This window comes from Pezoporus occidentalis, unplaced genomic scaffold (genome assembly GCF_034315485.1).
Source record: "Pezoporus occidentalis ecotype Australia unplaced genomic scaffold, CSIRO_AGI_Poc_V1 ctg83, whole genome shotgun sequence".
In the NCBI taxonomy this organism is placed as follows: Eukaryota; Metazoa; Chordata; class Aves; order Psittaciformes; family Psittacidae; genus Pezoporus; species Pezoporus occidentalis.
Window position 1 is genome coordinate 3,801,421 of NW_026916192.1, and position 21,108 is coordinate 3,822,528.

General features: G+C 43.7%; 2 protein-coding genes across 3 annotated transcripts in view; both read left to right on the forward strand.

Annotated features, from left to right (window-relative positions):
• Positions 1 to 6,022, forward strand: part of BMP7 (bone morphogenetic protein 7) — a 47,040-nt gene extending 41,018 nt beyond the window's left edge. The window contains exons 5-7 of one of the 2 annotated variants that reach the window (XM_062604009.1): positions 1,145 to 1,224; positions 1,833 to 1,943; positions 3,193 to 6,022. In XM_062604009.1, coding sequence (XP_062459993.1) covers positions 1,145 to 1,224; positions 1,833 to 1,943; positions 3,193 to 3,342 — 341 coding nt within the window. In that variant the 3' untranslated portion in view covers positions 3,343 to 6,022. The remainder of the gene's footprint in view (positions 1 to 1,144; positions 1,225 to 1,832; positions 1,944 to 3,192) is intronic. The other variant, XM_062604010.1, reaches the window with a different exon arrangement.
• The window catches only part of LOC134156177 (uncharacterized), a 165,448-nt gene that overhangs the window by 129,737 nt on the left and 14,603 nt on the right, over positions 1 to 21,108 (forward strand). The window lies entirely within an intron of this gene.

Consider the following 21,108-nt stretch of genomic DNA (forward strand, 5'->3'; position numbering starts at 1 on the left):
GCTTCACTGAATGGAGGGAAAGCTTGCAAGAGGTGGAAGGAAGAGGACAACACAGGGCACAATATCATCTTATGTGATCACCTTTGCCTTGAGTTGCTTGGGGTTACCTGCAAGACTACGGGAGAACTCTCTCCCATCAGTTTTGTTGCAGCTTCCCTATATTTAATCAGGCCATTCCCATCCTAGAACTAACAGCGTTTTCTTGCAGCCCTGGCAGTAGGTAACCCTTCTCTGACCTGCCCAGTTGTCTGTTTTTCTGCAACTCTCACCTGAAATCAAAGAGTTTCTTAAACTGGTTTTCCATCACTTACGTTTCCAAGCTCTGGGTCCTGCAGTTCCCCAAGCATAGATGGTCTGAAGTGTAAGCATGCATTTTTATCACCCATTTTCTTTATCAATACAATTTTTAAAGCAGACAAAAGACTTCCTGGTTTCTACAAGTAGGTTAAAAAGTCCCGTGACCAGTGTCCTGCTTCAGGCTTGGGGACCCCACATTGAGTTAGCTTCCAACAAGAAGAGTGGAAGCAGCATTTCCAGTACTCCTGCTTGGATCTCCAGCTACAAGTTCCCACAATAGTCATGGTTGTTCAGATCCACGACTCAGACCCATGCTTTAGTCTTTGGTTTCAGTACTGTCACCCATTTAGAGAAGTCTATAATCTGGATCCAGGTGCACTGGCCAGAAGAACAGACTCCATGTTATCTTAATGTCATGTGGCTTTTGTAGACCTGAAGGTGCACCTATCACACAGGTGATTCATTGACAGGAATTTAGGAAATAGGTAAAGGGTGCCTTTCCCTATTGCTCCTTTCATAGGTTCTCTGTTTATACAGTAGGCAATAATCAGCTGCTCTTTGATACTATGAGGTCAGAGAAAGCCCAGAAAGGAAAAAAAGGCAAAAAAAAAAAAGCTATTTTCCCAGGCCGTTTTTGGCTTTGCACAGGAAGTCAGAGCGGGGCATTTCCTACCTTCACTGCTACTGAACCCAGCCATTATTCTGTGAGTAAAACCAAAAACGTTAAAGAAAGAAGCAAGCCACAAGTGCATCAGCTGAGCAGTGGTGCCTCCCTCCCTGGCAGGGCTCTGCTGAGGGCTGTGGGTGCTGGGGCAGCCCAGGCTCACAGCCACCCATTCTCCCCAAGCAGAGAACAGCAGCAGTGACCAGCGACAAGCCTGCAAGAAACACGAGCTCTACGTCAGCTTCAGGGACCTAGGGTGGCAGGTAAGGGCTGTGTGCGATCGGGGTGGGAGCTGGGTGCCTTTGCACATCAGTTAGAGGTGCAATAGTGAGCTCCAGCCCTGAGGGAAGAAATGGTGCATTGCCTTTAGCATGCTTAAGAAGTGCTTCTGCAAAGTTAGGGTATACAAATATTTAGAGTGAGACTGGCTGGAAGCTGGACGCACTTCAGTCCTTTTGAGAAACTGTGGCCCTGAACTTCCTCCGTCAGTGCTGAACACACATAGGTCCCTCCAGTTTGACCTAGCAGTTCTTTTAGACCTGGTTAAGGACATTTTAGTTCCTGAAAGCCTGTACCTGCACTTCAGTGATGAGTGAAGTGATCCATGTGGTCAGCCAGGAGGACACTGCTAAATGGATAAGCAACTAAATCCTGAAGTTTAGCTACTCTATGGACACATTTGCAAAGTGGGATACATCCCTCCAGGAATCCACCTGCTTTTTCTGAAAGGCCAATGTCTCAGGTTTTTATTTTGCCAGTCACTGTAATTGTATGTAAATGTATGAGCTGACAGGTTTATGTGCTGGTTTACTTCTTGTTTCACTGCACACTATTTCTGTCTTCACAATCTCACATCTTCAATTTCACCAAGGACTGGATCATCGCTCCAGAGGGCTATGCTGCGTATTACTGTGAAGGAGAATGTGCTTTCCCGCTGAATTCATACATGAATGCTACAAACCATGCCATTGTACAGACACTGGTAGGTGCACTGTAGCTGCTAGTGCAGAGCTGTATCTGATAGGTGCTACTCAGAAATAAGTTTATACACAAAAGAAATCTGTAAGCTTCCAAGAGAAGGAAGGTCTGCATTAGCTCGCTAAGATGCCTGCAGCATTTGGCTCAACATGTCTAGCCAAGTGGCCTGAATTAATAGTTGGCTAGGAATTACCCTGTCTTTGCCACAAGCATTGACATGCTCTCTTTAGTTTAAAAGGGCCCTATGATAGACATCTTAATGGTATAGTCCCACTTCACGGGAAGAGGAGGATACAAGACCTATTGTGAGCATCTCTTGGAAAAACTGTAAGGATCCACTGAATGCTGCTGCCAGAAGCAGATTTGGGGGGGCAGATTGAAGAAGGGGTCAGTGAATCCCAAACTCACACAGCCCAGCTGCTCTGTGGGTGTATTTGTTTTATGAAATTGTGCAAGGATGTCCAGATGGGAGCCCCGAGCAGGTGTGATCTCATGAGACAGCTCCTGTGCTCAGGGGGGGTCACCCAGCCCCAGCTGTGTCACCAAAGCCAGTGCACCACAACTCTTGGCTGGGGCTACAAGATACACGCTGGTCCCAAGTACCCTGGCTATGCAGCACCGCCAGCTGACCAGCCTGGACACCCTCCCCTACCCAGCTTGGGTCCCCGGCACACATCTGCAGGGCACAAGGAGGCTCACTGCACCTTCTCATCTACACCCCATATCCTGTGCTTATCTAAGGACAACACTGCCAAAAGTAATAGGAAATGTAGATGCTTCTGGTTTCCCAAAAGAAGAACTATCTATATGTTTTTCTCCTGATAGAATGGTTTTATTTGCCTCCCCCCCCCAGCCTCTCCTCAGAGATCCCACAGCAGGGAGCACAGGGCACCCAGAGCCCTTGTCCCCAGCCACAGGGACCCCTACCTGGGGCTGATGGGATTTGTCAAAAAGCCTCACCCACGTGTCCTGCAGAGTTTATCGGAACCGGTACAGTGCTGAAGAGCTCTGACAAATGGGAATTCTCTAATGAAAACCTGCCCCATTGAAAGATTTCCAGCTAGATCTGACTTGGGTGCGTGCGTCAGCGTCCCGACATGCAGGGGACATCTCGAGATGTTTGTACACAAAGCCAGGTGTTCAAAACATGTCTGAGTGAGTGCATGGGACACAGAAGGATGCCTGGGAAAGAGAACCATAAGGGAAGAGAGGGGAAAAATAAATCTTAACGTGCCTCTACTTTCTTTCCCCAGGTTCACTTTATAAACCCAGAGACTGTGCCGAAACCCTGCTGTGCTCCTACACAACTCAATGCCATCTCCGTGCTCTATTTTGATGACAGCTCCAATGTTATCTTAAAAAAATACAGGAACATGGTGGTGCGAGCCTGTGGCTGTCATTAGATTTGTAGGAAAGAAAAAGAAAAACAGGAAAAACAAAAAGAAAAAAACAAGTTATTTGTAAAGAGTGGTTTTGTATGGCTGTGTGGGGGAGGGGAAAAGGTTAGCACTCCAGCAATGGGTTTATAAAAATCCCAAACAGTTTTTAGGACCAGGCTTCTGAAAGTTCAGACAATGGAACGGTTTCTGGATCTTAAGTGGCATTTGAACACATTTTGTTTGAGTTTATTACAGACAATGAGCTTGTAAACTGAAACAAGCCAGAGAAACCATTTAAAACCAAATCTGCCTACAAAATTGGCTCCTGCAAGACATACTTCTGCAAATGAGTCTTTCTGAAGATTGCAAACTCACCAGTGTTGATTGCAAGTTAAACCACAATAATCTATCCAAGGTGAGAATGTGCTGTGACTAATAAGCGTGTGTAGTTCCTGTATCACAGTTTGCAATAAAATAAGTGAACAAAATATACCTGGAGTGAACAGGTATTTTGTTAGAGAATTATTACTTCCATCCCTCTGTTTGCTTCAATTTCATAAGCAAACCCAAAGATTAATTACATGCAACTGCCAATTTTAAACTACAGCAGCAGAAACTGTATTTGGATTGATGCAAATTCAAAGCCAGATCAGTCTAAGAAAAAAAGACAATTTTCTAATTGGCAAGCAAAAGAACTGTACAAAATAATCCCAAAGAGCAAGACTTTTTTGGGTATACTTTTCTTTTTGTCAACAGGGAAGGAAATTTCCTCTAGCAACCAGAAAGAATTTGGATTTGCTATGAACTTGAAGCAGGAGAGCAGCAGAATGTTAAGAAACAGTGGTTATACCTAACATTTTGCTGGGGTATCCTGAGCAACTGGGGAGCTGTGTGAGCCAGCTAAAGATCCTGCTCCTGTTTGTAACTGAAATTGGCTTCACTGACAGAACAAACTGTAATGCTTTTTCAAAAGCATGGAGGCTCAAGTGCAGAAGGTGCCATGAGCTGGGCCGTAGAGCCAGCAGCACACAGGCTCAGCTAGGAGCCAGCTAGGAAACCTGGCTTCCAGGGTCAGTGGTTACGATAAACCCCCTGCTCTGTTTTTGGCTTCACCTTAAAAAAACCCTTTCAAGAGCCGCATGGAGCTGGAACAAGGAGCATGAAAACATCCCCTCAAGGCTTTTCTTTTTCCTTCTTTTAAAGTCACAGGTTACACAAACATCACACTTAGGTAATTAAAACTCAGTTAAAGTCCTTGTGAAGAAGAATGCAAAGTAGCAGTAACCAATCACAAACCAGTTCACCACTTGGCATGTGCTGCGATCACAAAAGTAGGATTGGGATAAATGTCACGGAGAGATGAAAATTCTGACCAATAAAACACCAGCTCTAAATCTCCAAGCTTCAAAAACCCAAACCTCCAACAGATGGGTCCAGAACACAATAAATGCCTGGAGATGGTTCTCTCTGTTCAGTGAGTGGACAGGGCAGTGCAGCCGCAGCAGGAACTTGGCTCCATGTCTTGCCTTAGAGGAGAGTTAGAGAAGATAAATGAATGCAACCACCCAATTCTGGAAATCACTCTGCTCTTCTTCCTTTAAGTCACAGATCAAATCCAGACCAGATGCCTCACTTTAAAAAGAATAAGCAAAGGAAGGAAAAAAAATTACTATCTATGAAATAATTTGGAAACTTGTTTCTGCTGGTCTAATCTCATTTAAGTCAGTTGGTGTTTTCCCAGCAGTTTTCTCAGTAGCAGGATTAGGCTCATGAGAAAGTGGAATTCTCTCCAAGACATCGGTAGGTTTTGGACCAGAGCCTTGGTGAGCAGTCGCCACATTGCCAGATACGCCCAGCTTCCAATCCAGGCTACTCAAACATCTGCAGGACCAGCCTGGCTATGGGATGTACACTCTGCAAGCACGATGCCAGCAAACTTCCCAACTGCCCCAGTGTGGGACTTTGAGCAATAGTTACAGGCAGCCATATGGCAGGACAACAGCTGAAGGAGCCAAAAGACCATCTCTCCCTGGAGCGTGCAGGCAAGACCATCTACAATAAAGAGCCAAAACTGCCTTGGTGCATCTCTTATTTAGAGTGAGGTACTGAAATCATACAGATTGGAAGTGTCTTTTGACATTGTATACGTATATACACCAGTGCTTCTGTAAACCTTCTAAAGGAAGTTAAGGTGCTGCGTTGAAAGTTAAAAGCTAATCATGCCTAAACTTCCAATATTTAGTAGTCAAGGATTAGTTTTTCTTGCGGGTGTTTCAGTGTTGGTGGTCACTGCATTGGCGTATTGCATTTTTAACTTGGACCACAGTATCTTGCTGTATAGGATTCATATATTCAATATTATGTGGGGATTGTTTCTGTTTTGGTTTTTGTTTTTAAACATAATAACAGGATTTCTGTTGCTAGGCTCAACATCAGCTTCACTGTTTGTACATTTTTATGTAAATAGTTGTCACAAGCGGAAGAAGAATTATTTATTTCCATCTCCGAATTCCTTTTCAATCACATCCAGGAAAAATGAATCTCAGTTCCTAAACACATTTGTTTCCTTATTTAAGAAGATATTTATTAACAGTTGGCAAAAATGCATACACATTTCTGGTTCTTTTCGTAGAGCAGTTGTCAGAAGCCTTTTGTACAAACTAGTAAAATAAATCATTGCAACTTTACAAAAGATATCCCAACAGCATTGTGTATCTGTGTGGTTATTACTATATTCAAAAATGCTTCTTGGCTGGGCAGTATTTAATCTTGAGCCTCTGTTTTCATGTAGATCAGTCTCTATGTATGGGCAAAACCGGCACATGTGGCTATTTGGTGTGACTCCTTCAGTCCAAATACAACAGAGAGGGAAGAATACAAAAAAATATGAATATGTTTTGCAGTCTGCACTGCAAAGATCCACGATTGAATTATAGTGCAGCTGTCAGCAGCTGTTTCAAAGAAGCAGGGGGTAAATTAGTTCTGTTTACTGCTAACATAGTTCAGAGATTTAGTCATCCCAATAAAATTATAGAGGCACAAGAAAGGAAGAAAGAAACTCCAAAGGAACATCAGCCAAGAAGCTGACATTTTCTGATTTAGATTGTTTTAGCATATTTCAGAGATGCTGCTGGCATGAGGTTTCCTACTGTGGATACCACACTGCATTGCTATGGAGGCAGCTGAAAAAAATAATGGTCTAAATCCCCATATTAACTAAACATTCTATCTTCGGGGCATAACAGCAATTTCGGGGTTCTTGGTTACTTTGAACTGTGAGCAGAGTTGTGCCAGTTGATGTGGATGTATTTGCTGATCCAGAGGCTTAAATCATCAGCATTTTGGAGTTAAACTACCATCTTTCACAAGCAATTACAAATTCATAAGTAATTTTGCTTCATGCACAGAACTGAAGTTCAGCAAAGCATCAGTGGAAAGACTTCTACTGACCTAAACTGATGCCTACTCAGCTTTTGTATGCCTAAACTAATTCTACAAGGAGGATCCTCTTGTATTTCTCAGTATGGTCCCAATTCTCTGCATTTAGACCCCGTGTAAGTCTGAGGTGGTTCCAGCTAGGGGAGGAAAATCGCATTTAAAAGCAATCACCCAGCTTTACAGTGCCAGTCTTGCAGCCAACAGAAACTTCACCACTAACTTCAACACATCTAGCCTTATAGCATGAAATACCGGTTGGTTTCCAGCTCTGCCACAAACACACAACTTGCTGGATATGCTTTGGAGCAGCTTTCCCAGCCTGGGAGCCAAAACTTTGTTCCCGAGCTGATTGCAGCCTCCCCTCATTCCGCACTGCTACTGTGGCTTTGCCTCCTCATCTACTGTTCTGGAAGAGGAATTCTTGACATCAATATGCATGCTGCCATAAACTGGCAGGGCCATAAAACTAGCGAACCAGCTTCAAAATGGTTAGATTTATCTCAGTAATGACATTTTAAAGCACATTTAAAACACTTTATAGATCAGTTATTTTAACTTCTTTTAAGGCCAAACTTTGAGGATGTTATGTTTGCTTAATTGAGCCATTTCAGAACTGTTCCAGTACTGACAACCCTTTTGTCCCTATGCAAGAAACTGCCTCCATTGCTGCCAATGTTTATATAATAAAAAGATAATGATTTAAGTAAGCCTTAGTGTAATTTTAAGATTCCTGATTTTTATGGAAGCGTCAGCTGTAAAGCCTAAAACCAGAGAGGAAGAATGGAGCTCACACAAGCACAGCTCAGCAGCATTGCCAAGGACTGTGGGATTTCATCTGCTGCTCTATTCAATCCCATCAGCTCTGCAGGCAATGGGAACAGACAGTTTCTGGGTAAGTCAAACCAAAAAGGCTCATCTTTTGAGGTCTGAATTTGTGTCCTCCATCCATTTCCATCCAAATACCTTTCCTTCTGACCTCCACTGCTGCCACAGACACATTATTCTCTGTATTCAGCTGTGCCTTTGGAGAGAAACCCTGCCCAATTAAGCTAAAAGGAGCCTGTTTGAAGTTTTTATTTATCAGGTAATGATTGACAAGACCTTGAGGCAAAAACTAGGAGTACTTTATGCTACAGTCATTTATTACCCAAGTACAAAAGCTACATAAATGGCCACTTCGAGTTACTCTGTTTTAAATAAAAACATCTATTCCCTTTTTCTGCTTAATGCAATAGAATTTGTATTCCTAAACCAGAAACTAAGAAGTTTTGGATAACACACATTTAATGCACTGATTTGTTTCCTAGCCTGCACTCTGGTTTGCCTGGGGTCAGGCAGAAGGAGCAGACTTTTAATGCTTTAAGGGTTATTTTGATATTGTGAGGTTTGCCACTTTGGGACAAATCTGCTGTTTTTTTCCAATTAATAGAATCCTGATGTTTGAATTAATTCCATAAATGAAGACAACACAGTCTTTAGACAGCTTGAGTTCGGTTTTATATTTAAAAGGAAAACAGACCAAGTCAGAGCCAGATTCATCAACTTCACATTTTTTTCCTCCATCTGGGAAAAGTACTGGGAGAACCAAGGGAGAAAATGGGGGCTTCAGCCCCCGTCCCATGAACCCTTAGAAAGGTAGCTTTGCACTTGACTAATATATGCAGGCACTGTTAAGCATTTAACCATTTGCAGGATAAAGATCTACGTGGGGCTGCCTGAATTAACCTCACCCTCAAAGAATGAGCTTGCTCGTCTGCAGTAAAACCCAACCCAGGCCAGTCAGCAGTAATCTGGGGAATGGAGCGTTTGTGTCTGGAACTGGGAGGGGGCAAGTCCTGTATTCGCTACAACATCCATGGGCTTGCCCCTAATCAAAAACATGCTCTTACCCTTTCTGAATGGGAAGCTGAAGTGACTCCTAAGTTAGCAGCTCTGTGCTGCTGATAACTTTGGGCTAATAGTCTTATTTTAAGCAGCTCTTAAGAAAAAGGAGGGGGAGATGCCAGGACCTCGGCAGAACTGTTGTGCTTCAGTGTGTCACCACCAGGACTTCACATTGATGCTAAATTTCCAAAGCAGGTTTGAGGGGATGCTGTGGCCATGAGGCACAAAAACCCACAGTGGCATTGCGAACCTTCAGCCTGGCTCCCCACCTTTCCTCCTTTGCATGATCTTTCCATTAAGGTCTAGAGCAGGCAATGGCCCTGGTAGTGGCCAGACATTAATGGTGACACCAGCAAGGTGACCTTTGGCTTGGCTAATGAAGGCAAACTGTTGCAGGCTGCTGGATTTATTCCTGCTTTATTTGTTGCTGCTGTGTCAGGTGCTTCATATAAAATATGTGGAAGCAGAGACATTCAGTGTCTGGATTCAGTTATGAAGGGTCAGAGCTCAAGGATATCATTTCTCAGGTCCCAACAATTTAAGCCATTTTGCTCAGCGTTCGTGACAAGCTGTAGACAAGAGCAGAGAGGTCGATGGCTCTACATCTGTCTGCCCAGAGCGCAAGTATTAGTCAGCCTCTTTAAAGATAATTGGACAATTGCTTAATGAGAACAAATTCCTCATTTTAGCTTCTATCTTTGACTATATAGCAAGCATACAAAGAATGGAACACAAACCAACACTAAGCTGGTCCAAACCTGACATATTAAGAGGTTTGCTTCCAATTTGTTTATTAATTCTTCAGTGATCTACTGCCACTGCTGGCCTGTATTTGGCTCCTGAAGCCAGAATCTAACTTTTAAATCCACTGACCTGAGTTGTTCTCCCTTAATGTGGAATGATGTGGCTGGACTGCAGCTTTAGGACTTGGTTAATTACTCCAAGGTTGCACATCATAAAACTTGAAAGCTCAGTTTTGCAGTGGACAGCAAGTAAGGGTAGGGCCAGGCATCTGTGAGAAGAAAGTGTGCAGCTGCTCACTTTGCAACTGTACAATCAGGTGTTGAAATCCATCTTGCAGGGCTCCCCTGAAAAGCCAGCCAGTGGTTTTGGAGAGAAGGAACATGACACTCAGAGGCTGGGCCACCATCGCCTTAGAGCAGCCTTAATCAAGAGATCTTTTTCCTAACAGCAAAGCAGACATTTTTTTCTTGTTTAAATTAGAGAAATGCACAACTGATTCCAAGTTCAGCCCATCAGTTGTTTTGGTTTCACATGACTACTGAGAAATCAACTGTAAAAGCCGGTGCAGTTATATACACACATACCATGCACAGAACTATAAATACTGGCAGGGAGTCTGGTTTAAGAAGCTGCAGTTAACATTGTGCCAGAACAGCCCTTGGAACCCCCATTTCCAGAAAATTTTATTGCGGGAGGTGGGGAGAGAATAAATCCGATTTTGCTGGAACACTGCCTACAACTTCGCAGCCATAAAGCCTTTATTTATGGCTGTTACACAGCATGAAGGATTCAATTTGTCCTTTGTTATGAATTTCAGTGGATCATGTAACTGTGTATTTCCAGATATTTTTCAAAAGTTGGTATAAGGAATATATATAAGGAATAAACAAAGCTCTTCCTAGTCCATACTAGTGGGGATGAGCTTAGACCACACTTGATAGCAACAGTTATGTTACTTTTAATCAAAGTCCTGCAATTTCATCCACAGAAAAGGATGAGACAAGGTGGTAAAGGACTTCATGAGGGTGGTGTGCTTGGCTATGAAGTCTAAGCTCCAAGGTGAGGTAACCCCCACCACCTCAATCATTCAGTCATGGTCGTGCAACCATTTCAGCCTTCAGTCAGCAATGGCAGCCAGCTCCCTCCAAGAGCTGCTGGAGGGACTTCTGCTCAGAAGCAATAGGTTCCAGCTTCACAGGAGTAGGTGGAAAAGCATAACCAGTTCAAGGCACAGACTTTATCAGCTCTTCCCAGCTTTGAGATTTCCTGCTTCTGCCAGCAGCTGAGAACAAGATGCTCAACAAAAGAAAAACATCACAACCCGGGAGAGATGCATGTCTTCAGTGACACACTGCGCTTTGCAGCCTGATTCCTCTGCAGTGGCAATGTGGAGTTGCAATGACAATCCTATTAATTAGCACTTGCAAAGCACTCTATCTTAAAGCAATTTTATTGGTATTATTTTAAAAGGAAGAAGTTTGCATTTTGCATTCATTTATTTCATGTTTCTCATCTGGCTCAAGAACAAGCCTTGGGAAACCTGTTATTTGGAAAAGGTTAAGAGATGGAGACTCCTTCCTGGGAGCTGTGGGAGACTGACAGCAAATTAAGCTTGCAGGTCAAATATGTTCTCCAGATGGGAGTGACAGTTTGAGGAAGCAGATCTGGTTTTCTGTTGCAGCACCTCTCAGAAAATGAAAACACATCTCCGCCAACACTGCAGGATACTGGAGGTGCTTTTGCTTCATTTCCAGACCATGTGTCACGCATATGCTGATGTCTCCTCAGAGGTGTCCTCCTTCCCTTTGTGAAAAGGGTTTAGAAGACCAGATTCACCTCCCTGTCCTTGAAAGATGCTCAGGAAGTGGAGAGCTAGAACGAATCATGAGGATTGTCATTGGCTAGGTCAGTCCCTGGCTGATCAATCAAACACAGGATAAATACTCACCTTGTAAGAGAATGGCACAGATAACTCTGCAGCCCTTTACCACACCACAAGTAAGACAACAACCTTCTTCTGCAGATACATTGGGACAAATTAAATTTCTTCAGCACAAAATGCCAAAGAACTGTGTAAGCTACAGGCTTTCAAGAAGAGACCTGGGATGCTGATGTTCCTACAACAAGAGCACTTGCTAGACAAAGACATGAACATAGTACGCTGCATCTTGTGGCAGAATGGCTCCTCTTTATTATGAGGGCAACTGTTTTTCAAGTAGGGCTCTGAGGCTGAAAGTAATACTTCCTATTTCTCATTGACAAAGCAAGCATTAATGAGCTTTGCTGTTCCCACTGCTTCTTGATGGCAGCAGGATATAGTTCCCTCATCAGTGGGGAAGGAAAGCAGTAAACTTGACCACAAGCTATCAATCCTCTAAAGCCTTTATTAAAACTGGTGACATCAAGGATCACGCTGTTAGGGAATGAGTCTTGCAGTGTTGTTTGGAAGAGAAGGGATTTCAGATGACATGGACACAAGCAAGGAGGGATACCTCCAAGACAGGTTGATGGGGACCCGCTTATAGTACTGGATGGTTGCAGAGAGGAGGACCAAATACTGGGGAGGCAGGCACAGACAGTTCTTCCAGCACTTGCAAGTGAGCTAGCTCCAACAATTCTGATGTTTATTTTCCAGCACTAATTTCAAGCCATCTTCCTGAACTGCCCAATTTTTTTTAGCTCTTAGCCTGCTTTGGCAAGTCCTCATCACTGCTGTGCTTTGGATACCCTTGCAGCCATGTATGTATATGGGTTCACATGTTTCTAATACATACAGTTAAGAAAACCAAGGTAACTTGACTACTGCTCTAAGAACTGGGGAGTTGAACCTCCCCAGCTTCAAGCAAAGCCTAGAAAGTAGCAGAGGGAGATGGGAGAAAGAAAAAAGTGGAATAAGCACATTATTTTTTTTCCCAGGCAACAGATTTCTTTGGATCAAATAGAGTATTTCTGCTGATGGGGCTAACCTCAAGTTACACACCTACGGAGAAAGGTGGAACATATGCAGCATCTCTTTTGTTAGGTCTCCAAAACACTTCCACATCACTTCTTTGCATACATGTGCAGGTACCACAAACAGAAGCAATTTGGCCCTCACTGGTCCTGAACCTGCATCTGTTAGGGCTCCCTGGATCTAGAGCTAGGTGAGAACAGCATTTCATTTGATTTAGCTTTCACATCTCTGAAAAATGAGAAACAACCCTATACATATGTTACCACAAAAAACTGTTACTATCCAAATCTCTCTTTATTGTAGAGATTCTGAATTCAGCTAGATTTCAATCAGGTTTCATCACTTTACAGGAAACACAAAACTTCCTATATACGCTATGGTCACAAACACATCCTGGACATGACCTGTTGCGTGTTCAACAGCTCTTTCCTGCAATCATCAATGTGGTCACAGAATATCAGAGAGATTGCATTTACTGCTCAAGACTTCAAAAAGGTGATTTTGGTTCATTTACTGTCAGTGTGACAGTAGTGACCTCAAGGGCTTGTTCTAGCCTCAAGATCCACCAGTTTTGCCAACCTGTAGTTGAAAGTATATGGGTTAATTGGACAGGGGAATGGCAAACCTCTCCACCTCTGTTCCCTACCTCTCAAGGATGAGCAACTTGCCAGAGGTTACACACATTCATAGAAGAGTTCACATTTAATCAACATTTGTCCCTCCCTCCCTTCTCTACATACAAGAGTGTTTTGGGAAAAATAACAGTTACTCAACAATGCACAAAAATAGAGAGCTACAGCTCTTCCCTCTTCAGACAGATTAAGCAGAGGCCTTTTCTGTGCTGTGATGACTGGTAAACACTGTGCCCTATACTTCAGGTCTTCGTTGCTGGTGTCTACCTTAATTGCTGCTTCCCATTTGCTTTGGCCTCTTCTCAAAGCAAGCAGCATGCGTAATTGCACACAGAGGGAGATGTCTGCCTCTGACCTGTCTGACCAGTTTCTCCCAGAAGTAATTTCTAAGTGCCTCTGTTGGCAGTAGACAACCAGCAAATGAGGACAGCTTTGGGATTCAGCTATCTTCCCCAAAATGAAGGATTTCCCTGTTCAATAGGATGTTGTCACATTTGGCTGCTGAAACTGTTTATTGTGCTGCTAGTAGTTGACCAAGATGAAGCTCAACTGCTGCTTGAAGTTGTACTCACTGAGGCCACCTCATCTTTGAGGGGAAGCTGCCATATCCCTTCTCAACTGTTAACTTGCATAAAGCAGACACAAGCAATGCAGAGCTTGGTCAGGCAGCACTGGTGTGCTCCTCTAGGGACAGCCCACCCTGCACACACAGGGCTGCACGCCTCAGTGCCAACACCCTGTGTTTCTCACACTATCCTGTCTTCTTTCACCTCTATCCAGCCTCCTTGGCTCAGGGGAAACTCCAATATATTCACAGTCACTCAACAATTTAAGGATGAGGTGCTTCTGGCAAGCACCCAAACCCCCAGAGCTGCCTGGCAATACAACCAGCTGGTGCCCACAGCAGCAGCCAAGCTCATACTTCGGCCCTCTGCATTTACTTCCTCCATTTGCTTGATTGCATTAACATGAAGAGCAACATCAGAAAGCTTGTGGTGATGGGACTGGAATTTCTCAGCTGAGTTTACTTTAACACATCTAGAATACTAGATAGCCACTGAACTATATATAGAGCTAGAGCTACATCTCTCAGAAGGAGAAAACCACCCCAGCCCTATGCTTCCTAAAGCCACAAGGCCACAAAGATAGATTAACTGAATTACTGTCATTACCTAAATTGCTAGCTAAGGAAGAAATGTCTAAGCACCATGCATTGCTCTAGCAGTTTGACTATAGGAACCACTGTAATTACAAAGTATTTTAAATCATGCCAGTAAAACAAGATCTGGAAATGGAAAATACTGTGCTAGTCACTGCATCTGGAAATTAATGGTTGGCATGGAAATGCATGGAACTGGTTACTCATGCTAAGCAGTGGGCATGGTGAAGTCATGTCCACCACCGCTCCTGACTACCTTTGACTACAGGCAAAGGTTATTTCCACAGGCTCACCCACACTTCTGGCAGCCTCCAAGCCCTGCTCCTCACAGGGAGAGCTGGCGTCACTGTGAAGGGAATCTCAGATCACAACATCCTCAAGTGCCAAGAAAGGTGTGATATGCAGAGGCCAAGGGGCAATGCAAGGCACATCAGCCCTGCTTCAGGCATTAAGTAAGTGCCCTTTGCTCTGCTGGATGGCTTGCCTAGACATGTGGTGGATTCTTCGTAAGGACCAATGCTTGGACTCATGGTGACCCACACTCAGAGACCATCCCTCCATCCAGTATATTTTTCATCCCCCTCAAAAGCCTCGAGACCAAAGCAGAGCTATATTTCTACTGAAAATACACACATACAACAGGTTTCTGTGATGACTACAGGAAGCCCAAGAGTCAACATTGCCAAAAACATCCATCTTGAGTGAATGCTGTCATTCTCTATTGCATGACCAAAGCAACACTTAGGTAATGCAGAAAGAGGCATTTTAGTGATCAATTTGGAATAAAAAATTTTAAGAACATCTTACTGAAAACTTTGAGAAAAGTTTGTAATCAAGTAATTTCCATTAAAAAGGGGAAAAATAAAATAAAACCTCCCAAATCTTTATACTAACTTCCAGATTCAGCATACACACCCCAGGTTCTACAGGCAAGAATGGCCTTTCTCCCCAGTCTCCATGAGAGGAAACAGCTGTGGATATACATCAGAGAGACAAAGCAGAGATTCATCCACATACATCACACCCAGTGTGCTACAGCCCTGATAGACAAGGAGAAGCTTCCTTCCCCACCGCCGCTTGCCCCAGTTGCAGGTGCGTGCACCAACAGGACTCAGCTCGCCCTTATGGTCTGTGCTTCTCCACTGCGCAACATCCCAAGGACTAATCTCCAAATACCATCAGCTTGGAGAGTGACTGCCCTTATCTGTTGCAGAGCAGCTGCTGTGGACTCCTGTCTAGAAGATCAAAGGAAAGCGCATCCCAATAAGCCAGCATTACTCAGAAAGCTGGAATCACCTCGCTCCGGGACAAAGCTCACCACATCCCACCCAGGGCTGGGGCACAGACCAGCAGTATCACTCCAGACAGAACTTCAGGCTGAGCTCTCTCTTGTCTCAAGAGCAAGAGCAAATTAGCAAAGGCAGAACACCACCTCCTATGCTTATTTCTGTACCCCCTATTCCAAGCAATGCTTTTGGTTCCCTACACGGGTAAAGCAACACCCACTCTTTTTTAGAGAACAAGCTCAAGCTACAGCAATTCAGAAGTTCAGGATCATTTGTCTGTAGGGTGGGAGGAACTTGCATTAACTTTCCCCCTACTTTGTATTGTACTGAGCCATGGCAGTGAGCAGAGGAGAGAAGGTAGCAGCAGAACAAGGCACAAAACACAAAGCTGTCAGATAGGTTTTGCTAGCCAGAGGAAGTAAGGCAACTGCCTAACTTTCCTCTGTACGTAACCGGCCCCAATCCTGGTCATGACCAGGAAGAAAGAGAAACCAGAGCAAATCAAGCACTTGAATAGTAACTAAAATAACATTACTCTAAAAACACTGCACAGAAACTCTTCTCACAAGATTCACACACTGTTTTACACTGCAGTCTGCTCAGTGATCAGTCCAACATCCCAATGCCTCTGCTTCCAGACTCATAACCAGGTTGGCTTATTTGTTGGAGACCAACAGATGAAGGTGGAGGAGGCTGCTCATCTGCTGTGTCCCACAAAGGGTGGCAGCTCTGCCCCAGCCTGGGCTCCTCCAAACCATGCTTCTGGCCACTCTGACCCCACATCAACCACAATGCTATATTAGTCAGTCATTCTAAACAACTATATGTATCACTTTACTTAGGACTATAAAAGATAAATCTTACCTCTCCAGTACCAAAGGTCATCTTTTTCATTTCCCCTTTGCAAAGTCTTCTCAGGAGAAGCAGGCTGCAACATACAGGTAACACCAACACCTTGTCCTTCCAGGAAGAGGAGAGCTCGCGCTTTCCTGAAGTCACCAAAGCACTAGAAACCATAAGACTTTTCGTCTCCTCAGGATAAACCCTAACCAGACCTCCAGCACCAAGACCTCAGCTCAATTTCTCAGTAACTGGTTCAGTCCTTTCTAGAAGCTTCTGGTTTTCACCTCATTTGGTGATAATTTACCCATCAGGTTTTCTTAATCACAAGGCATCCTTTCCTCCTACCCAGGTGGTATAGCTTAAGTGTGGAGGAGCCTGTATCTACCCTTCTTACAGGATACAACTAAAAAGCTCACTAACAAAGCAATCATCCATTTACTAAGTGCACACCGGTGTTCACCGATTAATTGTGTTGTGGTGTTACACAGCCTTTCACAGACTCCTTTGCCAGCCGCAAGAAGCTACCTGTATGCCTGACCCCACTGTGGGGTCTGGGAGAAACCTGCCTCTGTCCTGCCTTCCTCTTCCCAGTGGCTCTCAGTGTGAGGCCTGCCCTATCCATCACCAGCAATGAGGGGAAGGCAGGCCAGGCATGCCTCTGAGCAGGGGACTTGGGCTGCGTTCTTGTGGCCAGTTGGGCAGCTGGGCTGTTTCTAGTGAGACCATGGGCTCCCTGGAAAGCCTGATGTAAAAAAGGTATATGCTTCACATCCCATGGCTGGTCTGTAATAAGGATTGCTCCCAAGATAGTCCTTTCCCAAGCTTGTCCACAGAGTTGGGGCCCCCACATCTGCAGAAGGGTTGGGAGCCTTGCCCACATGTGTGGATGTGCATGTATGGTCTCAGATGCCCAAGGCTGCACACAAGGAGGTTTGGTAGAGGCACAGAAACCTTTTTTCCCCTTGTACATTCTTTGAAAAAGCAATTGTAGGCTGTGTATCTTTCCCCCAGTTCTTCTCCCAAGCACTTCCGCATCTTCCTCTAGAGCCATAGCTTGTATGATTAGCATCGCTTTAATGTGGTCTTTGTTATTTTTGCATCTGGGTTCCACATTTAGGAATTCAGCACTTTGTGATGCAGTGGGGATAGAGTGACAGTGGGCTGAGCTGCTTAACTGGTTGTTTACCAGTTCCCCTGTTTTCTGCATATAGGTTTACCCCCAGTTTAAATTGGCAGGCAGTGCTTCCCACACTCGCAAGGCTGTGTTTTAACAGTGAATTGGAGTCTAAGGGTTGCATTAAACCACACAATGTCTTAACAGAGCCCTTACTGTATTTCAAATAACTAATTTCAAATTAACACGTCTGAGTATTTCAGAGCATACTACAGAAGTTCCTACATTGAACTTTGATAATTGTTACATTCATTTCTGTACTTCAAACAAGACATAACAGTATGATATGGAAGGAGATGGGTCTGGAGTCCTGTTGTCTCTCATCATCCGCTCCATAACTCTGGGCAGAAGGTGTCACCCATCAATGTCTCAGTTCCGCTGCCTGTGAAATTTCTAGGTGGCAGAATTGTTAAATGAATTGATATGATGAGATGGGCTGTAAAGCAGGCAAAGCTATGGCACTGCATGCAGAAGGGCACAATTTATGCCAAGGAGCTTGGCAAGGGGTAATCACACTCAGCAGATAGGCACGAGAGCAAGCACTCAGCAGCCACAGGTCCTGTCCGGTCCAGCTGTCCCACACCAGTAACTGGACTGCTTGGGATGGGCCACATCCAAAGCAGTAACAACTGGGAAAACACATAGCGAGTCAAAAACTGGGAAGTGCTGGGCCACTATCCACCTGCCCTCACATGGGCAATGAAATTGCTTTCTCTCTGCTACTTTGTTGAATGGAAAATTTGCCCTCTCCAGATATTTGTGATGTGTCACATCTCCCAGCCTGGCGTACAGGCAGATCTGCCAGCTGAGGATTTTATAGTCCTATTAGGGAGAAGAAGGGAGTGAGCTGATTCCATGGCTGTGGAGAAATAATTAAGAGGTTTTGTTGAGTAAGATGCAGGAAACAAAAAAATGGCAATGGCTGAGTGCCTTAATTGAAATATATTTCAGATTTTCTGTTTTATCAATAAAAACACCTCTGAAACAAGAAAAGTCTATGAAAAAGGTGTTATATAAATAATGCACAGATGTCAGACGCGGGGAAGACTTATTTTAGATTTACACTTCCATCGAAATTTGAAGGAAAGCTGTGTGAAGTATTTTCAAAAACATACCCTTTTTGATCAGAATTTTATGTTAAAATGTAATTGCCATTTTTCAGTCTGTTCTCCATAAAAAAAGCAAAGTTGAATTTCCCCAAACCTGCAGCTTCCCGAAACCGGGTTTAAGCATTAGACAGCTCCCAGAAGCCAGTGGCAGGAGGAACGTGGAGAGATGGCAGGAGCTGGATCTGCTGATGGGAAAGGCGAACACAGCAGCTATGTTAAACTTGTGTCAGTTTAAAAACAAAGCATGTATTCGGCTGACTTTGGGAATGGAAGAAGATTTTGGCTCACTCCTTAATTGTTTAAGGGATTCATTCATTCATAGAAAACAGTGGGTCTGCATGGGTCAATGAGTTAGGAAACAGGGGTATCCCCGCTGGCTGCAAGCGCAGCTCTAACGGATGGAGCTGGAGCGCCTGAAGCAGTGCCAAGAAAGGGCCGAGTATTTGGCAAAATTAATAACAAAGAGGGCTAAAGAGACTGTGGATTGGTGCTGGGGATAGCTGAGGATCCAGTGGGACTTCTCTGTCACTCCTTTCCACGTTTGCAGGAGAGTGATGTGAGGCCGACCTAAATCATCTGCATGGCTTGCCACTGCCTCATCCATGCTCCGGAGTTCACATTTCTCAAAGAAAGTTGATTCTACTTTGAAAGCTTGTCTTGTTTTCTCTAATTCAATCCGGAAAACGTTCATATTAATACCAACAGATACCTCCCACACGCAAATCAGAAAAATTAAAGGGCATTGCAAAAGTGACTGTTTCCAGTGGTCAGATTAGCTGCAGACGGAAGCAATTCGAGATGCATTAAAAATAACAGGCTGTAATTGTCCAGAGGCATTGTCTCGCAGCGCAACACTTCTCTTTGGCTCTTCAGAGAGATTTCCTGGAATTTTTTCAACTGCTTTTCTGCTTGAAATATATGCTACATTTCGGATCTTTCCTTTCCATGTCACAAGAGAATGAGCTAAAAGTTCATCAACAGCCTATGGCAACATCTCAGCGGAGAAAGTTGAAGTCATTTCTTAATGCCATTTCTTATTAGCTATCATTATTTTGTAAATGCTGCAAGTACAAGAGTGCAGGAGGTCTGCTGTTAATCGTTACAAACCTTGGTTTCTCCCTGCCTAGCAGTTAAACCTTCAGAATCATTTCAGTTCTTTAAAATATACAGAAAACTGGCTTCCCCCAGACCCTTGGGTGTTCTAGTGCATAATACCGTGAACTTAGTTCTCAACCAGCTTTCTTTAGTTAGTTAGTTAGTTAGATCTTCTATTTAAAGATAAGTTCCATCCCACCCTTCTGCAATCTGGTTATGATTACTGGTTACTGCCACCCGCAGACTGATAAACTTATAACAGCTGCATTGCAGGAAATCACCTCCAATTCAACCCTGATGTTGTATGGATGTCTTTAGTTAGCTTAAATAGGCTTTTAACATTCATTTTTTTGTGTGCAAAACACCTATCATTAATTTTGACTCGAGAGATCAAACAGTTAACAATGTGTTGATCCTAGCTTACTTTCAAGTGATGTATTGTATCATTTCTGAGAGTTATGAGGGGTTGATATTTTCTTTTACTAATGCATCAAAGTCGATAAGTGAACGGGGCAAACTCGCGTCCTGGGAAAGGAGGCCATTAACAGCTCTGCTCGGAAGGTTCTGAGGGACACATTGCGTCATAGCCCTTGAGTTTATTGAATGTTAACTCTTCTTTTTTTTTTTTCCCTTAACCAAAGGAAATGAGTTTTTATAATCCTCTGCTTTGAGCTGCATCCTCAGTGGGGTAATGAAAAATGACCTATGCCATTTGATAGTACACTACTTTGCACACAATAGATCTTCACAAGAGCAAGCACAATGCTACTCCGGCTTTTGCTTTTTCTTCTTGTTGAAATGCACAATGAATTTATTTATTGCTGATCTAAAAGGCACTAGAACAGAACGGGCACAGCAGGGGAACTGCCCGAGTTTAACTTGGCATCATAAGAAAGCAGTCCCAGAGAAAACGACCAATGTTCAGACCTGGGAGAGCAGAACATTTTTATAAGGAGGATCTTGAAATGATGGGTTCACGCACATGCAGAGAGCAAGGCAGATTGGTTCCAAGAACAAGGCATCTGCTTCCTTGAAAACTTTTTTTTTTGGCAGAATTTGTATGCGAGTTGGGCATGTTGAGTGATTTATGGGGCCATTAAACATACACTAAATCAATCTCTATTAGGGAAAAAAAAAAAAAAGAAGCACCACATACTTAAGAAAGGCCCTCGAGCTAGATTTCTGAACCCAAGGTCTGATGTTGCAAGGCAAATGGTCATTGGTAATTTGGAGATGTAACATGAACTCAGTCAGTCAATTCGGATATGATAGTTTTTAATGTTCCATGAATCCAGCAAAATGTGTATCCAATTAACTACTACTAAAAGACCTTATTTATAAAATAATACTTTTGCGGTCAGGTTGCACTTTTTCCGCTCATTTCTGTACACAGTTCAGGTTGCAGATTGTGTGTGTATGATTAATAAAGACAAACATCCGTTTTGTGCTGGCTGCTATTGGCACCGTGGCACT